The sequence below is a fragment of the Acomys minous genome (genome assembly GCF_964271855.1).
Source record: "Acomys minous genome assembly, chromosome: 8".
NCBI classification, from domain to species: domain Eukaryota; kingdom Metazoa; phylum Chordata; class Mammalia; order Rodentia; family Muridae; genus Acomys; species Acomys minous.
In genome coordinates this window covers 31,505,262-31,524,911 of record NC_140489.1, presented here as the reverse complement: position 1 = coordinate 31,524,911, position 19,650 = coordinate 31,505,262, and the positions used below count along the sequence as shown (strand labels likewise).

The 19,650-nt window shown below is 42.8% G+C and overlaps 1 protein-coding gene across 17 annotated transcripts in view; it reads left to right on the top strand.

Annotated features, from left to right (window-relative positions):
- The window catches only part of TTLL5 (tubulin tyrosine ligase like 5), a 238,117-nt gene that overhangs the window by 162,945 nt on the left and 55,522 nt on the right, over positions 1 to 19,650 (top strand). For all 17 annotated transcript variants that reach the window (XM_084791597.1, XM_084791586.1, XM_084791585.1 and 14 more), the window contains one exon: positions 6,677 to 6,872. In XM_084791597.1, the coding sequence (XP_084647723.1) occupies positions 6,677 to 6,872 (196 nt within the window). The remainder of the gene's footprint in view (positions 1 to 6,676; positions 6,873 to 19,650) is intronic.

Sequence of the window (19,650 nt, the reverse complement as noted above, 5' to 3'; positions counted from 1 at the left end):
TCCTCCAGACCATGCTGTATCTAGTCGGTGTAGGTTAAATTGCCCTGAAATAAAACAATTCGAAATGCTAAATGGACCTTACCCTGTGGTCCCACCATTACAAAGTGATCAGAATCGGGAAACTGCTATACCCATATACACAAAACAGACAATATTAACTAGAATTTTAATTTAAAATGAAAGTGGTGCGACCTTTTTTTTAACTTGCAGTATCACTTCCATGAATATTCTTACCTGCTTAGTAGAATGAGCCTCAGTGATGTTTGTGTGTCTTAGCACAGCATCCTTGGCATATCTCTGCCATACTTGAGAGTTCCCTTGCATCTCACTCAGTTCTGACTCCCTTCTCCGCCCTTCTCAGCGCAGTGCCTTTGCGCCTCTCGCCACCTGTTAGTTTCTTTGGACTTTGTTGAAATGGAATCAGCATATTTTCTCTCCTGTGTCTGCCTTTCATTCAACCAAGTGTTTCTGACATTCATCTATTTGTTGACTGTTTAAGTCATTCAGCCATTTTATTAAGTAGTATTAAAACTATATTTTATTAATCTCTTTTCCTAAGGATGACCATTAAGATTGGTGCTAATTCTTGACAGTTATAAATATAATTTCAATGAAAATTTTCTACAACTTTATTAGTAGTCATGTGCTTTTGTTTATTTTACACAATTAACTCAATTGTGCAAACATGTTTGACTTCACAAGAAAACTGACAGTATTCTGTTGCATTGTTTTATACCCTTGTTATCACCTTACAAGAATTCTTGATCTACATGATCGTCAATATTTGACATTGTGCTTGACTTTAAACAATCCCCTGCCCCCTGTTTTGGTTTGGTTTGGTTTGGTTTGGTTTGGTTTGGTTTATTGAGAAAGTGTCTCCTGTAGCCCAGGCTAGCTTTGAATTCTTGATCCCTCCTGCTTCTGCCTCCCAAGTGCTGGGATTGCACATATTTGAAGTTTTCTGAAGACCACTGATACTGAGAACTTGTCCTATGCTTATTGGGCACCCATATATTTTTCTTTATAAGATAGCTTTTCAAGTCACATTTTTAGGTGAGTTTGTATTCTGCTGTTAGGATTGGCCAGCAGTGCAGACTTTGTACCTTACCAGTAGAAAGCCTTTGTCATGGGCAGGAGAGGTAGCCCAGCAGTTAAGAGTACTGGCTGCTCACAACAGGCTGCAACTCCAGCAGCAGGGTTTCCGGGGGCCCTGAATGCACACATGCAGACAGGACACCCAAACACAGAAAAATACATTTAGAAAATAAATATAAAACTTTACATTAAAAAAAATCCTTTGTCACATATATGTACTTCAAATACTTTTCTCCAGAGTATGACTTACTTTTTTTTTTAGTGTTACCCCTGGCTTGCTTTTATTTTCTATTATAGGGTAGGCTAAATTCAAGCTCACTGTGTAGCTAAGGCTGTTTTTGGACTCCTTCTTCCAAGTGTCAGGATTAATGCTGCACATCACCATGCTAGAGCATTAATGATGTCTTATTTGATTTTATTAAAGTTCAAGTTCTCAACTTTTTTTTATTAATTGGAACATTAGCATTCTAAGAAGTTTTTGCTTTCCACAAAGTTTCAAAAACATTTTGATGTATTTTCTTCTAGAGATTATATGATAACAGCTTTTTGGTTTAAGGGTCAGCATCCAACTCAACCTTCTTTGTGTACTGAACAAAACAATGGTCTAGGTTTGTTATTCATCTCTGTCAGCTCTCTGACGTCGCGTCTCACACTATCACAAAAGACCACACTGTGCTAGCGGCAGCAGTTGGCCTTCTGCTGGCAAAATGGCTCACTCTTTATGTTTCCATATGCTACTATCCTGACCCCAAAGAAATCTGGGGCTCTGGCAGCACTGAAAGGCGATCACATGTTGGGAAAAGAGTAAAATAATAGTAGCATTAATAGTGGGAACATTTCTTTTTAGTTGTCAGACTTGCACTTGCATTCTCTCTTGAATTCCTGCAACAACCCTATGAGAAGGGGCTGTTCAGCCTCCATTTTGTAGATGAGAAAATGCAAGGATAATGAAGTTATGGAGAAATTAGATGCACTAAAGACCTTGGTGCAAGAACCCTTCCCTGCTCGTGCCTTCCTTAACCTTACATTTGATCTTTATGAATATGGCCTAACCCTATATGGCCTTAAAGCCATTTTTAGTGGAATCCGAAGTGTTCCTTCCATACAAAAGCACTCTCATTTTGTTATTAGAAGCACTAAGGGAGGCCCTTGTCGTCTGGAAGGCTTCCTGCACTTGACATGTGTCAAGACAAGTTTACTTGTGGTAAACAATTTACTTTGTGAGTTCAAGGCTAGCCTGGTCTACAAAACGAGTTCCAGGACAGCCACGGTGGTTATACAGAGAAACTCTGACTCGGCCGGATGGTGGCAGGGGTGGGGGGTGGGGGGTTGAAGAAAAACAATTTATAGTTGAAGAAAATAAAGTGCTGTCCTTAAATATCCACACAGTCCAGAGAGTACCACCATGTTTGTCATTAAGACCATTTGTATTCTGAGCAGCACCACACATGTTTCTAGTACAGGACTATTTCTTAAACTCCTAGACATTTAATATTGTCACTCACACTTGCTGTTTTTCTACCCTCAACACCCACACATCACAGAGGCAACTGAAAGCCCAGCCATAGAGATGCACGTGAAGTTGTAAGGGGCAGGCATCTTTGCACGGGCTAGCACCTGTTTGCTAGGGACTGGGTGAACTGGGCAGGGAAATGGACAGCAGAACCACAGCTGCATGATTGCCACTGTCCTTCACTCTTGGGACATCTTCCTTTTTTTTTTCCTTTAATTTCTTTTTTTACATAATATTTATATTATTATACATATATAAAATGAACTATATACAACAAGTACCACAGAACAATCAAGAATTATATTTATGGTACATTCATGTGTTTTGGCTGTTTGTATTTGGCAACCGTGAAGAAAACATTTTCCTACTAAGGTGAGTCTAAAATTCTGAATGTAACTCAATATTTATTATATCATCTCTTTCAACTTAAAACATCTATCTAGACCTACAAGCATCTTAACCCCCAAACAACTAAGTTTAGTGAAACTTAACTATTTGTTCTTCAACCCCATCAGAGAAGGAATAAAATTAATTACCTGAGTAAACAGGAAGTGTAAGTTAGCAGCTTCCAAATTAAAAAAAAAAAAAAAAGACAGAGACAGTTTGCTGCCTGGAGAGTCGCCCATAACTCTCTAAAACATTGGAGCATCATCTTCAGCCTTCTGGCCCAATATATCTGACAGACAGACTTGCTTTCCCTATCTTGGCAGAGTTTGGCCATTGACTCTGCCTGCATCCAAGCTTGCAAAGTTTTAGGCTGAATTCTGTCAGTGGTCGAAACAAGGTCATTTTGCCCAGTGGCTGGTTTGCCATATTTGAAGCCATCGCCATGAGGAAGTTCATTGATGCTCATTATCATACTCTTTTTTTTTTTTCAAGGCAGGGTTTCTCTGTGTATACTTGGCTGTCCTGGACTTGCTTTGTAGACCAGGCTGGCCTCGAACTTACAGTGATCCACCTGCCTCTGCCTCCCTAGTGCTGGGATTAAAGGCGTGCTCCACCATGCCCAATTCCTCATTATCATATTCTTAAGAGGCCTCAGTGCCTTTGTGGAGGATGCCGCCTGTGTGCTGAAGAAGTGTTGCTGTGGCTCTTTCAGTTCCCTCCGAGCACCTTACATACAAAACCACAGAGAAAAGCACAGGACACTGGGAGGTGTGGTGTAGTGTGGGAAGAGCAGTGACAATCGGAACAGTGCATCCAGCAGTTGACATTGTGACAGGAGTGAGGTGAGTTCTTGTTGGATAGGCTAGTAAGAAAATGTAGGATGCCAAAAACATGCCACCGTGTTGCCTATTGTAACTTCAAAAGAATCTTACCATAGTGGAGCATTGCAGTGTAGCCCAGGTTGTACCCAAACTCCTAGACTAAGCTCTTCTCCTCCTCTCTCTGCCTCCCCAGTAGCTGAGACTACAAGTTTGGAGCATTAAGATGTATGTGAAGCATAAATTAAGTAAATGTTCCAAGATACTCATTATACACACACACACACACACACACACACACACACACACACTTCAAAATATGCACCCGATACCAACACCCCTGAAAAACAAAAACAAAAACAAGGAAACCCAAATTCAGTACACACTCCAAACTTTTTGGATCAGGGAATCTCACAAAATTTTAATGAGAACAACTGATCTCAGAATTTTGGTGAGGGTGGAAGTGTATTACTAATGAAGCGGCATCAACACACAGTCATGAAAATGGGCCAGACTTCCAGGTGGGTAGAGCAGACATTGTGTGCCGTAGAAAGAGGAGTTGTACAAACTAAGGTGTCAGGAATCAGGGCTGCCTGCTCTGCTCTACGTGGCCTCTCCTCTCTCATCGTAGCACTTGCATCCGAGAAGCTCCAGAGTTGTCCTTTGAATGTGAGATAATGTGGTCCAACTAACATCACTGATTCAAACAAGAAAGTTCTCCTGGCACTTACTACATTACACAGTTGAGCACCCCACCCCCATCCAGTGCTGTGCTATAAAAATTCCTCCCTCTTTGCTAAAAGCCTCCACTGGCTTGAGAAACTTCCTTTTGTGATTTGCAGGCTGAGCTTATGTTACTGATGAGATTAAAAACATATTTCACTATAAAAGTTTATGGTGTTTCAGCCTCTTCGATATATGTAGAGTTGGAAGAACACTTCTTATCCACAGTCCCTAACTTGCTTTCATACCCACTGCCCTGCCCTGTACACCCATGTGCCCTCACTCACATGCCTGAGAACCTCAGGAGCATCTCCTCAAATCAAGGACCCACCTACAGACCCTGATCTCTAATATACTGCAAGACGCATTGAAATGAACACCTCATGGAAATGTTTGTTGTAAAAGAGTTATTAGCAAATAAAATCAGCCAAGCTACCCAGTGGGGTTAATTCTGGTACGAAGTGCTTATTAACATTACTTTTCTACTACCTACTCACTGAGTCTAGATTGTTCCCCATGGTTAAAAATATCTGTAGTCATCAAGCCAGAAGCGGAGGCAGAACCTTCGGTTCAGTGACTAATAGTTCCCCTGGAGATTTTTTTAAAATAATATTTTCATTAAATCTTTGAGAAATTCTTACACGATTTTGATCATATTTGCCACCAATCCTGACCCAGTTTCTCCCAGATCCATCTTCTCCTCTCTACCCACCAAACTCTACGGACTCTTTTAAAGGCAGGACCTAGCTTAGCTGACACGAAAATCTCAAGATAATTCAACCCAGTCACTTGTCCCTTCCCTTTGTCTTCAGGTGAAGGAGAGGCATTCCTCCTGTCTTGACCTTTCTTATCTTTTAAATCCCAATGTCTGGCTGGCATGGTATCCCACACCTGTATTCCCAGCGCTTAGAGGTTGCAGAAAGGAGGTTTGCAAATTTAAAGCCAGCCTAGAAGCCCTTATGTCAAATCAAATCAAATAACCCTGAATGTCGTTCTCCCTCGCCCCTTCCTCGCACAGTCCTCTCAGTGCCTTTTAGCCTCCTGTGTGTTATCATCAGCCAGCTGGTCTTCCCTCACTAAAGAGAAAAAACAGCCAGCTCCCAGGAGCTAGGGAGATGGCTCAGTCTGTAAAGGTCCTCCCGCGTAAGCATGAAGACCTGCGTTCAGATCCCCAGCCCCCAAACAAGAAGGCAAGTGCAGCAGTGTGCACTTGTAATCCAGGCTTGGGGGCGTGGAGACGGGAGGATCCCTGGGGCTTGCCAGGATTTCATGCTAGCAGAATTAGCACGAGTGAAAGACCCTGTCTCAAAATAAGCAGGAAAATAATTGAGGAAGGCACACACTATTGACTTCTGACCTCCACACACATGTGAACACGTGTACACATTCATCTGTGCACACAAATGTGTGTCCCCACCCTGCCTCCCCACCCAGAAGCCTTTGTTTCCTAACCGTGTAGCCCCATCTTGCCCCCACTCATTCCTCTGCCTTGAGATGAGTTAACTAATGAGATGGGTCAGGCTAACGTCTCATTCGTTCGTTCAGGCCCTTGTTTTCCACCACATACCTTCATGTGTTCAGAAGTCCTTTAGTAAATATGTTATGCATACATATTATGTATGTGACAGCAGAGGCAATGGCCACATTTAATGCCTATACACATACTGGGGGATTTCCAGAGGAACTGCTGAAAATAAAGTGTCGTTCTCAAAAGCCAAATAAACTAAACTATGAGTCTTTTGGTCCTGTTGGCCAAGAAAGTTGGCTGGTAGCATGAACTGAGGAAGTTTCTGTGGAAGCCAAACAGCACTCCATCCCTGAGCAAGGGGCATGGCTTATCCGAAGGTGAGACTACAGGACGGCAAAATCTTTTACACAGGAACACATTTCACAGACATAATTTTAACTAGATGATTTGGAAATATTTTTATTTGAGAGAAGTTGGGAAGCCAAAGCAGAGAACAAAATATAAGATGTGCTTTAATAGAGAAATTAGATAGTTTATGATACAAGTGGCTTTATAACTATAAGTGGTATCTGGTTCTATAAAGGAAAAATAGTAGACACACTTCTCATTCCTTTGGATTGTTCACATACCCACACTAAAAAAAACTTTTATTTTTCTTTTTTTCCTCTTCAGGAGCCTCCAGACAAGTGGCTTTGCCTGGGAGGGCGAGGTAGAGAACAACGCATACAGCAGGGCCACAGGGGTGGTCCCCCAGCACAAGTACCACCCCACGGCAGGCAGTTACCAGCTCCACTTTGCCCTCCAGCAACTCGAACAGCAAAAACTTCAGTCCCGGCAGCTGCTGGACCAGAGCCGAGCGCGGCACCAGGTAACTGAAAATCATAAGATGATGTTTTCCTTCTGTTGACGAGGCAAGTTGAGGAGAACAGACAGTCGAGGAATGACACTTTCCTAAACAGTCAGTCACACAGGCTGTCTCACTGCGGCTCTCTTAGTTTTATTGAAAGATGGTGTCCAATGGGTGTTGGACGTGGTGGCTTTATTTGAATTTTTAAAACCCTTTATTACCATGTTTACTTTTTCTGTTGAATGAGTTTACTAGCCTGGCAGTCTAATTCCCAGTTCCCTAAAGCTGCATTTTGAGAATCTTTATGTGTAAATGTACCAATTTCTGTCTTCCTTAGATTTGGTACCGGCAAGTACATAAGAATCCTTCATGATCTGTAATAACTTGCAGTTTCTGAAAAATGTCCGTAAGTTCTGTTGATTTCTGGAGATGGCAGCTATTCATTCAACAAGTATTTGTCGAGCGTCTGCCATATGCTGGGCACTGTTTTTGACAGTGTTCCTACTTGCTGCTTATGACGTGTCAGCTCCTGGGTACATGTTTGAGGAGCTGTATTGCACCAATATAGCCCAAATTGCAGAGCAGAGATGGCCCCAGAAAAAAATGTCAGGAGAGCTTAGTTTTTCTTGTTGACTCTGTACAATGGTTGGAGCCAATGAACACATCGTGCAGGTGGCTTATGTGGTTAAAGTAGAACTATCTCTGGGAGCTTCTTTGGTATCTTATTATGGAGGAAAAGCCAGGAAAAATACGTGTCAGATTGTACAGAAAGATGAAGACAGTATTTCAACCATTGCTTTCTCCTGTGAGGAAAGCCATTATTATCTTTGCTTTTCAACTATTAAGTACCTGAGAAGGTCAGTTTAGACACGTAGCAAGGTAGAGACACATGGAGGAAGAGCTTGCCAGAGGAAGCTGTTCACCTCATGACGACCGGAAGCAGAAATGAAAAAGGAGCCAGGACCAAGACATACCCATGCCCCACTGCCTCCACCTTGATTATTGCATCATAAGGACTCTAGCCTTCATGAGCTAAAGTGCTTCTAGAAACATCATCACAGTCACAGGCAAGGGTGTGCTGTGCTGATCGCTTACGTGCTAATGAGATAAAGTTGACAATCCAGGTTAACCATCTAAACTATGGTCCAGACTAAACTGCCTGTTGTGCTCTGCCTGCGTGGGTCACCTGATTGCATTTAGTTACAGTCGTGTAGTTTATCAATTAATGCGTCATAGTTGAGACATTATAGATGCATACAATTGTGAATAGCTCTTGGGAGTATTTTTACTGGAAAAAGCTTTAGACGTTTTGACTGGGAAAGCACAGACTGTAGCACCTCACCTTGACAGCACATTTTCCTGCCACATAGAAATTTTCTCACTTAGAGAATTTTTCAGACAGCAGAATCAAGGAAGCCAGACTGCATTCTCCCAGTTGCAAATCTAAATATGTGTTTTAGGCTTTCTTTTATCAATATGTAAATTTCCTAAAGCTATTTGCAGTTCCAAACATCTTTTGTGTTAGTTACCCAGCATTGCCACCTTAGCCAGCTGCTGACCAGGGCAGACATGTATGGGACTAGTCAGTTGAACTTATACAATTGATCCCTTTTCGTTCTGTTTTTGGTCCTTGGAGACAGGATTTCACTTTGTAGACCTGGCTGTCCTGGAACTCACAGAGATCCTCCTGCCTCTGGATCCCAGAATGCTGGGATCCCAGAATGCTGGGATTACCACCACACTTGGCTGATTCTTTTCCTTTTTTAATAAAAAAAAAATTAGATTTATTTATTTATTATGTATACAGTGTTTTGCCTTCATGTATGCCTGCTTGCCAGAAGAGGGCACCAGATCTCATTATAGATAGTTATGGGCCACCATGTGGTTACTGGGAATTGAACTCTGGACCTCTGGAAGAGCAGCCAGTGCTTTTAATCTCTTAGCCATCTCTCCAGTCCTGATTCTTTTTCTTTGTATTTCATTGTGTATATGTGCATGCCTATGAGAGTAGCACAGTGTGCATATAAAAAGCAAGTTGTGGGAATCCATTCTGCCATACAGGCTCAGTTGTCAAGTTTGGAAGTAGGTACCTTTACCCACTGAGCCATCTCTCTGGTCTCATTGGTCTCCTTTTCTGTTTTGGTTTCTGGATTTGTTTGGGTTTTTACAATAAAAACTATAGGCATTTTTTAAAAAAAAATTACAGACTGCGTGAGTATATGTGTGTACCAGGGCCCCTCCCTGTACAGGTCAGAAGACAGCCTTTAGGAGTCAGTTTTCCCCTTCCACTATGGTGATTCCAGGGGTAGAACTGTAGTAGCTAGATTTGGCAGCAGTCACCTTTACCGAACGAGCCATCTCATAGGCCCCAGTGGCTCCTTTTAAACTACATTTTAACATGCTAAAATGGTAAGCAGCATTTTCAAAATAAAGGGAGCTGTTTACAGAGCATTGAAGTTGAGGGAAGAGAAGCCATTTCTTGCTGATTTTTACTTTTAGAAACTGCTTCATTTTTTGAGTCCTTCTCATGCTTTTGATTAGCTTCCAGCAACACACATTCTTTTGAAAACTCAGAGTACTGCTGTTCTTGTGCAGATCTTTTCTCCACTGAGGATTATCCTAGTTTAGTTTCACTGAATTATGAAGTATATGGAAAATATGTTTTTTCAGATCTGTCAGAATATCTGTCTTAGGGAGGAGGCAGAACTCCCAAGAAGGGAGTTATCTTGTGTCTCCTGGAGAGGGAACAGAGAATCATTCATCACAGTTTTATATATGTATATACATCATTTTATTTCTGTTCCTTGTTCTTCTAAACCACAACTGAGTGAGGTAAAAGTGAGTAAGGGTTGAGTCCCAGGGTTGTGGGAAAGCAAGAGAGACTAAATCCTACCAGCTTAGATTTATAGCAAGACAGCAAATGAGGTACTAGGTATTCTAGTGTGAGCACTTTAGTGACTTGGAGCACTTTATTCAGAAGACATTGAGTTAGGCACTCGACAGCAGAGCCAAGTCCTGTTAGATTCCATGCCTTTGCTTTTTCGCTTAGCTGTGCTAGCCCTGACCATCTTAATCACCACCAAACCACTGACTGAGACATGGGTTCGTCTCTCAGTGTGGCCTTTATCTCGTCCCTGTGTTAATTCTTCAGGAGTCAATATTGTATTTCTCTAATAAACTCCCTGTGCTTTTGAACCATTTTTCTAAAGTACAGGTAAGTAACAATTTGGCTAACTGCCTCTTTGAGATTGCTGTACAGAAGTAAAGTTGAGTTTACTAAGCATGCATCTACGGGCGATATTTGGCAACTTCTATGTTAAGGGGTCTTTCTGCTTACTTTATGCTCGGGGACATTATCATATGGTATAGAGAGAGTGGTAGTTCCTCCTATAGCATCTTTCACATGGTGAGCTCTTAGTAAATGTTTGGGTAGCCTACAGGGCTCTTCTTCCTGCAAAGAAAGTCCTCTGTTTTGTTTTGTTTTGTTTTGTTTTTTCTTTTTTCCCTGCCTTCAATCAGAGCACTTACAGATATTCAGCCTGTTAAGGTTCATTTCAGGGAGACAAGTTCTGATTCGGGGTGTGAGCTTGGATACAGCATATCCAACCATCTATGCAGACTCAGGTTTGCTCTAGCATTGTACTCACAAATCTAGAAATTGCCATGCACTGAGGTCACCCGTGAGAAAAATGAACCCTGTCACCTGGGAGTAAAAGAAGAAAGTCACTTAGAGCCATTGGCAAACTTTAGGGACAGAAATAAGAGAAAATATCCATGATAAACAAAAGAAGTGAACACTGGAAGTCTGAGCTTTTGTATCCCGGTGACTGAGCCAATAGCTTGCATGACTGTGCACAAGGCTGACAGACCTTCCCTGTAAGTAACCTTCGCTGCCCATGGATTCTGTTGTGGCTCCTCAGCTGTGCCATGGTAAATGGTATGTATGTGAGTGACTGGCTGTGTTTCAATAAAACCTGATTTATAAAAACTGGCAGCAGACTGAATTTGGCCTGCAGGCCCTAGTCTGTACATCCCTGCCCAGGGCAGCAGACCAGCCAGCTAAGACACTGATTGTCCATCATTCTGTTTCAGCTCTAAGAAGGTTTGTTGTTTTCATCCCTCACAAGCTCCCAGTGCTAGTGCCATCTCCCTAGGGGCCATAGTCATCCATTCGCATTCTCTCCCCCACCCCCTCACCCTCCTCCGTCCCCCCTTCACCTCCTCCCACACCTCCTCACCTCCCTCCACACCCCTGGTTGGTTGGTTTTCCCTCCCTTGGAAGAGAAATCGTTTTATGTTTAAAACTTTCTTGGGAACTTTGTGGCTATCTTCCTCACCCAGTCCAGTCCCACAGCCTTCTCATAAGTAGTTATCAGAGCACCTCCTTGCTCATCCTTCTTATCAGGGTACATTCTGCTGGGCAGTCACTGCTCCAGGATTCACGGCTTAGAGCAGGCAAGAGATAAGGAACTGGACAGAGTCCTCCCTTCTGTTCTGTTCATAATGGCCACTGCTTCGTAAGGCCTGGCACGGTCAAGCGCTATTCCAGGCGCAGCCTGTATCTTGACTCATGTAAAATGAGCTTGAGGGGCTTTGCTGGAGTCCTGAGTTGGGGGGGGGGGGCTACAGACTGATGTACCCCTCTAGCCTCCCTGCTTGCCACTTCCTTCTCCTACTGGCTTTCTGCCCCAGTAAGAGAGAAGTGTAAATAGTGTAAATGCACTTTTCTTTGAACTGAGTGGGGGACTCGCTGGGGCCACAGTGACTACTGGTGACATCAGCATGAGTAGCACCTCATGCTGGGGTCCATGTGAAGGGCTGGAGCAGCCATGAGGCCTGCCTGACCTGATTCTAATTGGTGACATTGAGCTGATGTTATTCTTGGCACAGGCAAAGCCATTACTCAGTAGTCTCTGTTAAAGTGATCCTTTGTTAAACTTCTGCTCCCAGCCCCAGTCCCTCTGCCTTCCCTCCCACCCTCTTCTCTGCCTCATCCAGACTGAAAAGGAGTCCAAAAGACAGGGGGAAAGTTACCGCCATTCTGGTGGCCAGGGCAGAATTGCTGAAGTCTCTTTTTGCAACAGTGGGGGCGAGGAGAGATTTTTAAATGCATCTGAATGTGTCACGGGTTCTGTTTTCTTTCCAAAGCCCTTCCATTTTTCAAATACTTAGTTTTGTACACGAGTAAGGTATCCCAGGGTAGGAAGATGCTGTGTCTGTGTGCATTTTGTCCTCGCAGCCATCCACTCTTTTCTTCCCCTGCTCACGGGGACAAGTCTGCCTTCGATCCCATGAAGCAGTGCGTGATAGGCCCTTGACGTTCTCTGAGCGTCCTCAGCTGTGTGTAGGGCTGTCCGGGAGGCCCTGGGGGTGGGCAGCATATTGCTGCTGACGTGTGTATGCAGAACTCTCCAGGTATGGGAGGGATTCTCATATAAACGTCCAAATCGGGTTATTTTGCTCCTCAAAGTATTGCCATCCATCTGGAAACGCCGAGCTCCTTGTGAGGAGGAACACTGCTTCCCTAAGCTTCAATGCTATGTGTTTGGGAGGTGTTGGGGGCAGAGCAGAAATCATTCCCCTTTTCAAGCAGCAAGCAGTAGCAGGGCGCTGCTAGCAGGCTAGCCCTGCAGGAGGTGTAGGCTAGCCCTGCAGGAGGTATAGGCTAGCCCTGCAGGAGGTGTCCTTAAAGACTGCGTGTGAGGGAGGAAGGGTTGCCTAAGGGCATTCAGGAAGAGGAGTTCTTGCATGTGTGCCAAAGCCTGTGAACTCAAATGTCATGACATGCTGCATGTTTGTGGTTTTTTTCTTGCATGTGTGCGTGCACAAGAGTACACTCGCGCGCGCGCACACACACACATACACACACACACTTTTCTCTTGACCTTTATCCGGAACTCATCTAACACTTGCATTTCTAGCTTTTCATTATTTATTTTTTCTAGGTTACTCTAATGTATTAGATTTTGCCAAGCTAAACTCTCTTCTTCTTTCTTATTGAAAATACATGAATAATGTGTGTGAAAACTGCCTTCACTGGCTTTGGAAATGGTCACTTGAGACAAGCTTTGGAGTCCATGATGCTTGATTTAAGTCTACTCTGTCCGGGGCGTGACCTAGAACAGGTTATTGGAACTTCTTTGAATGTCATTTTCTTTCTCTTTAATTGAGAAGTGATGAGAGAGACTTGTGGGGGAACCACTAGGATTGTAATTCTCAAATGAACAATTACCACATGTTACCGAACCAAGCATTGTATTTGTATTGATTCACTGAATCCCTATAACTGCCTTTGATTAGCCCCAATTTTTTGTTTTTGTTTTTGTTTTTTGTTTGTTTTGTTTTGAGACAGAGTTTCTCTGTATCCTTGGCTGTCCAGACTTGCTTTGTAGCCCAGACTGTCCTTGAACTCACATCAATATGCCTGCCTCTGCCTCCCCAAATGCTGGAATTACAGGTGTGTGCCACTATGCCTGGCTGATTAGCCCCATTTTTTAAATGACATTAAAAGATCAAATAACTTCCTCAGAGTCACATAAGTAAGAAATGGGAAAGCTGGGATTGAAGCCCAAGGCTGTCAGCATCTGATGTCTAAACTCTGATTACCATGCTGGTTGCTGCCTCCGAGGCACAGTGTGTGTGTGTGTGTGTATGCATAAATGGCAGTAAGTTCTTACTGACACACACAAGACTATTATTGAAAAGTTATAACTCAGCTATCTTAACTTCCAGCTAATTCATAGTCACAGTCTGAAAAGAAAACATTTATTAAACCTATTAAAGGCCTAGACACTGTCCCAATCACCTCAAATGCTTAATTCAGTAAGTATCTAAAGGAGTCGGTGCGTGCGGAGAGCTTAGAAACGCGCGTGCTCCACCCTCGCTTGTGCTTCAATCCTAGTGGGAAGGTTAGAAGACAATGCACCAGGCGGATCCGGAAACCTGTTCAGAGGCTCCCACACTCAGAGCCTGTGCACACTGCTAGCTCTTCAGCTGTAGCTTTCTCTTTTCTTTTAGCCCTGTTACTAATGATACTGTTTTATTTTTCTTTCTGTTAGGTGTCATGAGAAAACCGCCATAGTTGGCTGTTACTTCATTGCTGATAATAAAAGAAGTCCCCGATGACTGTCAGGTTGCTTTGTAGAGCAGCTGCTGTGACTGTGTCCCTCTGTGATTTGGGGGGACACAGCATATAGAGAGTGCTTCCTATGCCCCATACCCCCAAGTCAGAGCACCTCCCTTAGTCTCTTTGGAGCACTTTCCTCTCCTCAGCGGAAGTGCTTCGTCTTCTTATTTCATGTCCAAGTCACTAATAAAATGAGGTATTCAGCTTTACTGCTGAACACAGCTACACACTGTCCCCCAGAGAAGGGAAAAGAACCATCACTGCCATCCCTTAGCGGACCTCGGCGTGGTTGTAGGTGTTTATGTACCAGTGTCTAAGGAATGGGTTTGTTCAACTAAAGCAGTGGTTATCAACCTGTGAGTCTTGATCCATTTCGGGTTACATGACCCTTTCTCAGGGATCACCTGAGATCATCAGAAAACACAGATATTTACATTACAGTTCATAACAGTAGCAAAATTACAGTTAGCAAATCGCAGTGAAATGATTTATAGTGGAGGGTATCAGCACACCATGAAGAGCTGTATTAAAGGGTCACAGTGTTAGGAAGTTGAGAGCCCTGCTCTAGAGGGTTAAGACGGGGTTTTCTGTAGTACCTGACTTTCTGCACCCTGCCTTGTGTTTTCTGTCTTTGCACACATGGAGGAACTCAAAGCAATAGTTCTGTGTGAAATAATGAAAGACATCTTTACCAGGAAGAACTCCATCTATCTGAGGTGGACACAGGCATAATGAATACATGACAGCAAGGTCTGTGTAAGACATGCGTAGTAGGCCAACTGTGTGTGATTCTGGGCCAAATAACACAAACCATTCGTTTCAGGACAGAGACAAGTTGGATATCTATAAAAAGGAATTTAAAGTTCTGAGGCTCACGCCATTAATCCTAGCACTTGGGAGGCAGAGGCAGGAGGATAAATATGTTTGAGGCCAGCCTGGTCTACAAAGCGAGTCCAGGACAGCCAAGGCTACACAGAGAAACCCTGTCTTGAAAAGTTAAAAAAAAAAAAATCAGAAGGTATAAGATTCCAACATGTTATTAGGAAAAAAAGAGTCTCTAATATACAAATAATTCTCTACAGCTGCTAGAAGTAAAATACAGAGTAGGTCATTGTACATAGAACTCTGAACTCTTATTTGTCAGTCAGTTGAGCTCTCAGTCTGAGTTCCTTGCTTTGTTTTCAGTTGACTTTCTACAGACAACATCAGTAACTTGAAAACCCAAATTTTCATAATCTAGAACGTTTTGAGATCTGACATGATGCCACAAGTGGAAAATTCCACACCATAAAACTGTTTTATATACAAAAAATACTAAAAATCTTATATAAAATGACCTTTGGGCTTTGTGTATAAGGCATTTATAATGCTTCAGCAAATTGCATGTTTGGACTTGGCTGCTTCTTTCAAGATGACTCATTATATAAATGGAAGTAGTCTATAATCTGAACTATTGCCCAAGCATTTTGGCTAAGAGATACCCAACGTGTGTGTGTGTGTGTGTGTGTGTGTGTGTGTGTGTGTGTGCGCGCGCGCGCGCGCGCACTCATGTATGTATGCATATTTGTGTACATACAAGTATACATACATATATACTTATACATGCTAACTTTTAAAATAATTAGCAAGATTTGCTTATAGGTGATTTTATTTCCCCATTTTTTTCTTAAGAAATTGATTTTATAGAAAACAGATTTGGTTCTTGGAAGATTGCTGAGGGTAGACAAATTGCTTGCTGGTTGAGTGTTCAGATCCCATCCCCCATGTGAGATGCATGCCTGTAATCCCAGCACTGAGAGACTGAAACAGGGGGACCCAGAGCTTCCTGGCTAGCCAGCTCAGTCAGCTGGTCAGTGCCAGGTTCAGTGAGAGATCCTTTGTTGTTTGTTGTTGGTTTTCAAGACAGGGTTTCTCTTTGTAGCCCTGCCTGTTCTGGAGCACGCTCTATAGAGCAGGCTGGCCTCAAACTCCCAGAGGTCCACCTGCCTCTGCCTCCTGAGTGCTGGGAGTCATCTCTATCTTTCTCAACAGAGACAGAGGCAAGGAATGGAGGTACACACCTTCCATCTCAACACATAGCACCTCGAGGCAGAGGCAGGAGAATCAATCTCAGTGAATTCCAGACCAGGGATACAGAGTCTCAACTAACACAGTCAAGGCAGTGAGCAATAGAGGAAGGTTCTCAATGTCAGCCTCCAGAGGTACATGCCTGTGCATGCGTATATCACAAAGAAAGAGAAAGTTTGTTTTCTTCTTCGGCTGATGACAATGTTAGGTTTATTTATTTTTGCTTTAGAAAAGAGATTTGATCCAGAAGATTTGTTTTCCATACATGTTCTTTAAAAGGGAGTCAGCATAGCACAGTGAAGGGAGGCAGCTGAGTGTGTGACCACTTTATGCCCATGGGCCATGAGTCCCAGCTTACTACACAGTAACTACACACTCATAATTTTGCATTTGTGTTCTGTAAATGTAACTTTTAATGATGTCTTCTCAGAGGCTTACTGCCTCTGTCTGCTAACCTAGGCCTAGTCCTGGAAGCTTTAGCCTCCGTACAATCTAATCTAGACCTAGAATGTTTTCAGCTTCTGAGATTTACTGCTGAATAAGCTCACCCTTTGTGACTCTTTCTGAACTCTGGCTGGCTGGTTCAACTCAGCTGTTCTTCCTCAAACTTCTCTCCAAGCTGACTTGATTCAAAGTGGCTTCTCTCAGCTATTGACAGAATTCCTCTGCTTGGCCTCAAACTAACTCTAGCAATCTGTTCTAATCTTCTGGTTCCTTCTCATTCTCTGGCTTGCTCTGTCTTCACCTGTGTCTAGCCTGTTCTCTTCAACCTCTCTCTGTAAAACTCTCCCAGTAAAACTGCCCCCTCTCTCTACCTCCTCCTCCTCCTTCTCTCCCCTCTTTTTTCTCCTCCTCCCCTTCCTCCTCCTCCTCCTCTTCTCTCTCTTTCTCTCTTTCTTCTGCGCCTTCTCCTTCCTTCCACCCCCCCTCTCTTACCCCTCTCTTTCCCCACTGCCTCTCAACTCACTCCCAACCAAACTGCCTAAACAACACTAAGTAGAACTCAGAGATTCAAGCCTCTGTCTCCTGAGTGCTGGGACCTAAACTTTTCTTTACCTGAAATTTGCTCTACACCAGGTTGGCCTTGAACTCAGAGATTGCTTACCTCTGTCTCCTGGATTAAAGGTGCATCTGTATTCCAGCCAGATCACACAGACATGGAAGGTCTTTGGATGTGATCTCTCGCCAGAGCATTAAAATTCCTCTACTGTGTGCCTTGGTTCTTTTGTAAACAGAGATGATATTTCAGCTCACTGCAGATGATTGGTAGAAGGTTACCCGAATTTAACATAAAAAGCATTTAGAGCAATGCTGACCCATGGGAAAGAGTTCCAATTAATTGCTCTTAAGCTGGGCAACTCCAGCACTTAGGAGTCTGAGACAGGAGGATGTCTGAGTTTGAAACAAGCCTGGCCTCAGAATGAGATCTGTCTCAAAAAAAGCAAAAATTCAGCTGCTTTTAATGTACCTTTTCACTGTGGTAAAAAAAAAAAAAAAAAAAGCACATAAAATAAACACACCCTCTTAGCAGTTCTGACTGCACATGTCCGCTGTACAGCAGATCTCTACAGGGAGTCTCTGATGCAGGATGGGAACCCGAGGCTCACTGGACCACCTTTCCTCCTTGTCTCCCAGCAACCGGTGCTGCCATTTTACCTTCTGTTACAATGGCTTCGGCTACTTCAAGTTTTTCATAAGTAGACTACTGTAGGACTTGCCTTTCTGTGACTGGTTTATTTTGCTTAGCATCACACTTAAGTTTTATTCATACTGTAGTGTCAAAGACCAGCTTCAACATCATAGGGTAATCTGAGGATGACCATAGATAGGAGGCTGGGTGATCAGCGAGCAGACTTTCTCTGAGGGTAAAAAGCTTGATTCTCCAGGCCGGAACAGATTGTTTCTGAATTGGGGTCCGTGGGTGAACTTCCACTGATGGTGGCATGCGTAGGCCAGAACTGATTGTTACTGGCGGAGGGCTAGAGCTTGAGCTTGGTGGCTCCTGGCAGAGGATGCTACTGAAGGTAACTAGCATCTAAAAGTAGGAAAGGAGAAAAAAGACACATACACACACACACACACACACACACACACACACACACACACACACACTTGCGATGGATGGAGCAAACTCCAAAGAGCAAGTTCCAACAACTTTATATTTTCTCCCATAGCTTATACATCCCAGCAAAATCTGGGGTTTTTGTTTTGTTTCGTTGTTTTGGTTTGGTTTTTTAGGATTTATTTATTTATTATGTATACAGTGCTCTGCCCACATGTATACCTACATGCCAAAAGGGGACACCAGATGGCATTATAGATAGCTGTGAGCCACCATGTGGTTGCTGGGAATTGAACTCAGAACCTCTGGGTGAGCAGTCAGTGTTCTTAACCTCTGAGCCATCTCTCCAGGCCCCCAGTAAAAATTTTTCATGCGATACAAAAATCACAATGTGGTTACATTCTGTTTTCCTTCAAGTGAATGATTACAATGAGTATACGTAAGAAAAACATGTTCTCCCAACCCTCAAATGATCAGATGTTTTAAGTATTGTGGATGAGAAATAAACATGAAAAACAGATTATTCTCAAGAATTCATATACGTCTATAACTAAGCAATTTGTTATATATTAACAAACTGTGAGCAAGCAAGGTAATTTCTCAGTCAGCTTTTCTTTACTGGTAGGCTGCAATTTGTGGTTATAAAGAAAGAATCAATTATCTTTAAAAGTAATCTTATAAAAAATCTTAAGAGAATCACAAATCTAAACATTTATATTTAAAAAACCCCAGCCATTTCTATTTTAAATCCTCAAGATGCACATCTGTTCATTAACAATGTTTATTAAATCATATTAGGAGACTGAGGGCAAAAATGGGTACAAGAAATTAATCACCTTGAAACCCAGCTCCAGTGAGAGAGTCACATCAGCTAGTGCTAACTGGGCCATTGTTCTTGCTTGCCAACCTCAAAAGTTCCTAGCTCAACTATTAAGAGTGTACTTTTCTGAACTTAAAATTGTTCCCTAAAATTTTCTACATCACAGCCATAGTCAAAAGCATCTTTACCTATCATTGCTAAACAATCTCGTTTTACAAATTCGTTCTAAGGGCAGTGGTCATTGTTAACAATCTACATCTGCTCCAGCAGCAGTGCCTGAGTGAAATCAGGCATTACTATTGTGAGTGCCACTGATACTGCCAGATGAGGGGCTGGACGCCCCCTTAGAGTTCTCATACAACTCATATATTAAGAGGGATATGCTGACCACAGAGCAACAAGCAGAGTGATGTGCCACAACTGCATGAAGTCCTCCTGAGGCATACCCACTGTGCTTGTGCTAGCCTGTGGGCCACATTTCATGAGTTCTAGAGCTGTTTTGCTGTTCCTCTTGCACAGCCCCCAACACTGTAGCTTGTAGAGAAAATGTTCCCACCATGCATAAAGTGTCCATTTTCAAAATAGAATGTTCTAACTGGATAAGAATATGCTGTTATCTGTGTATATCACATTTTTTCCATACATTCATCAGTAAATACTTAAGTTGCTTCCTTATTTTGGCTATGTCAATAATGTTTCACCAGACCTTAAATGTATGTAGTAT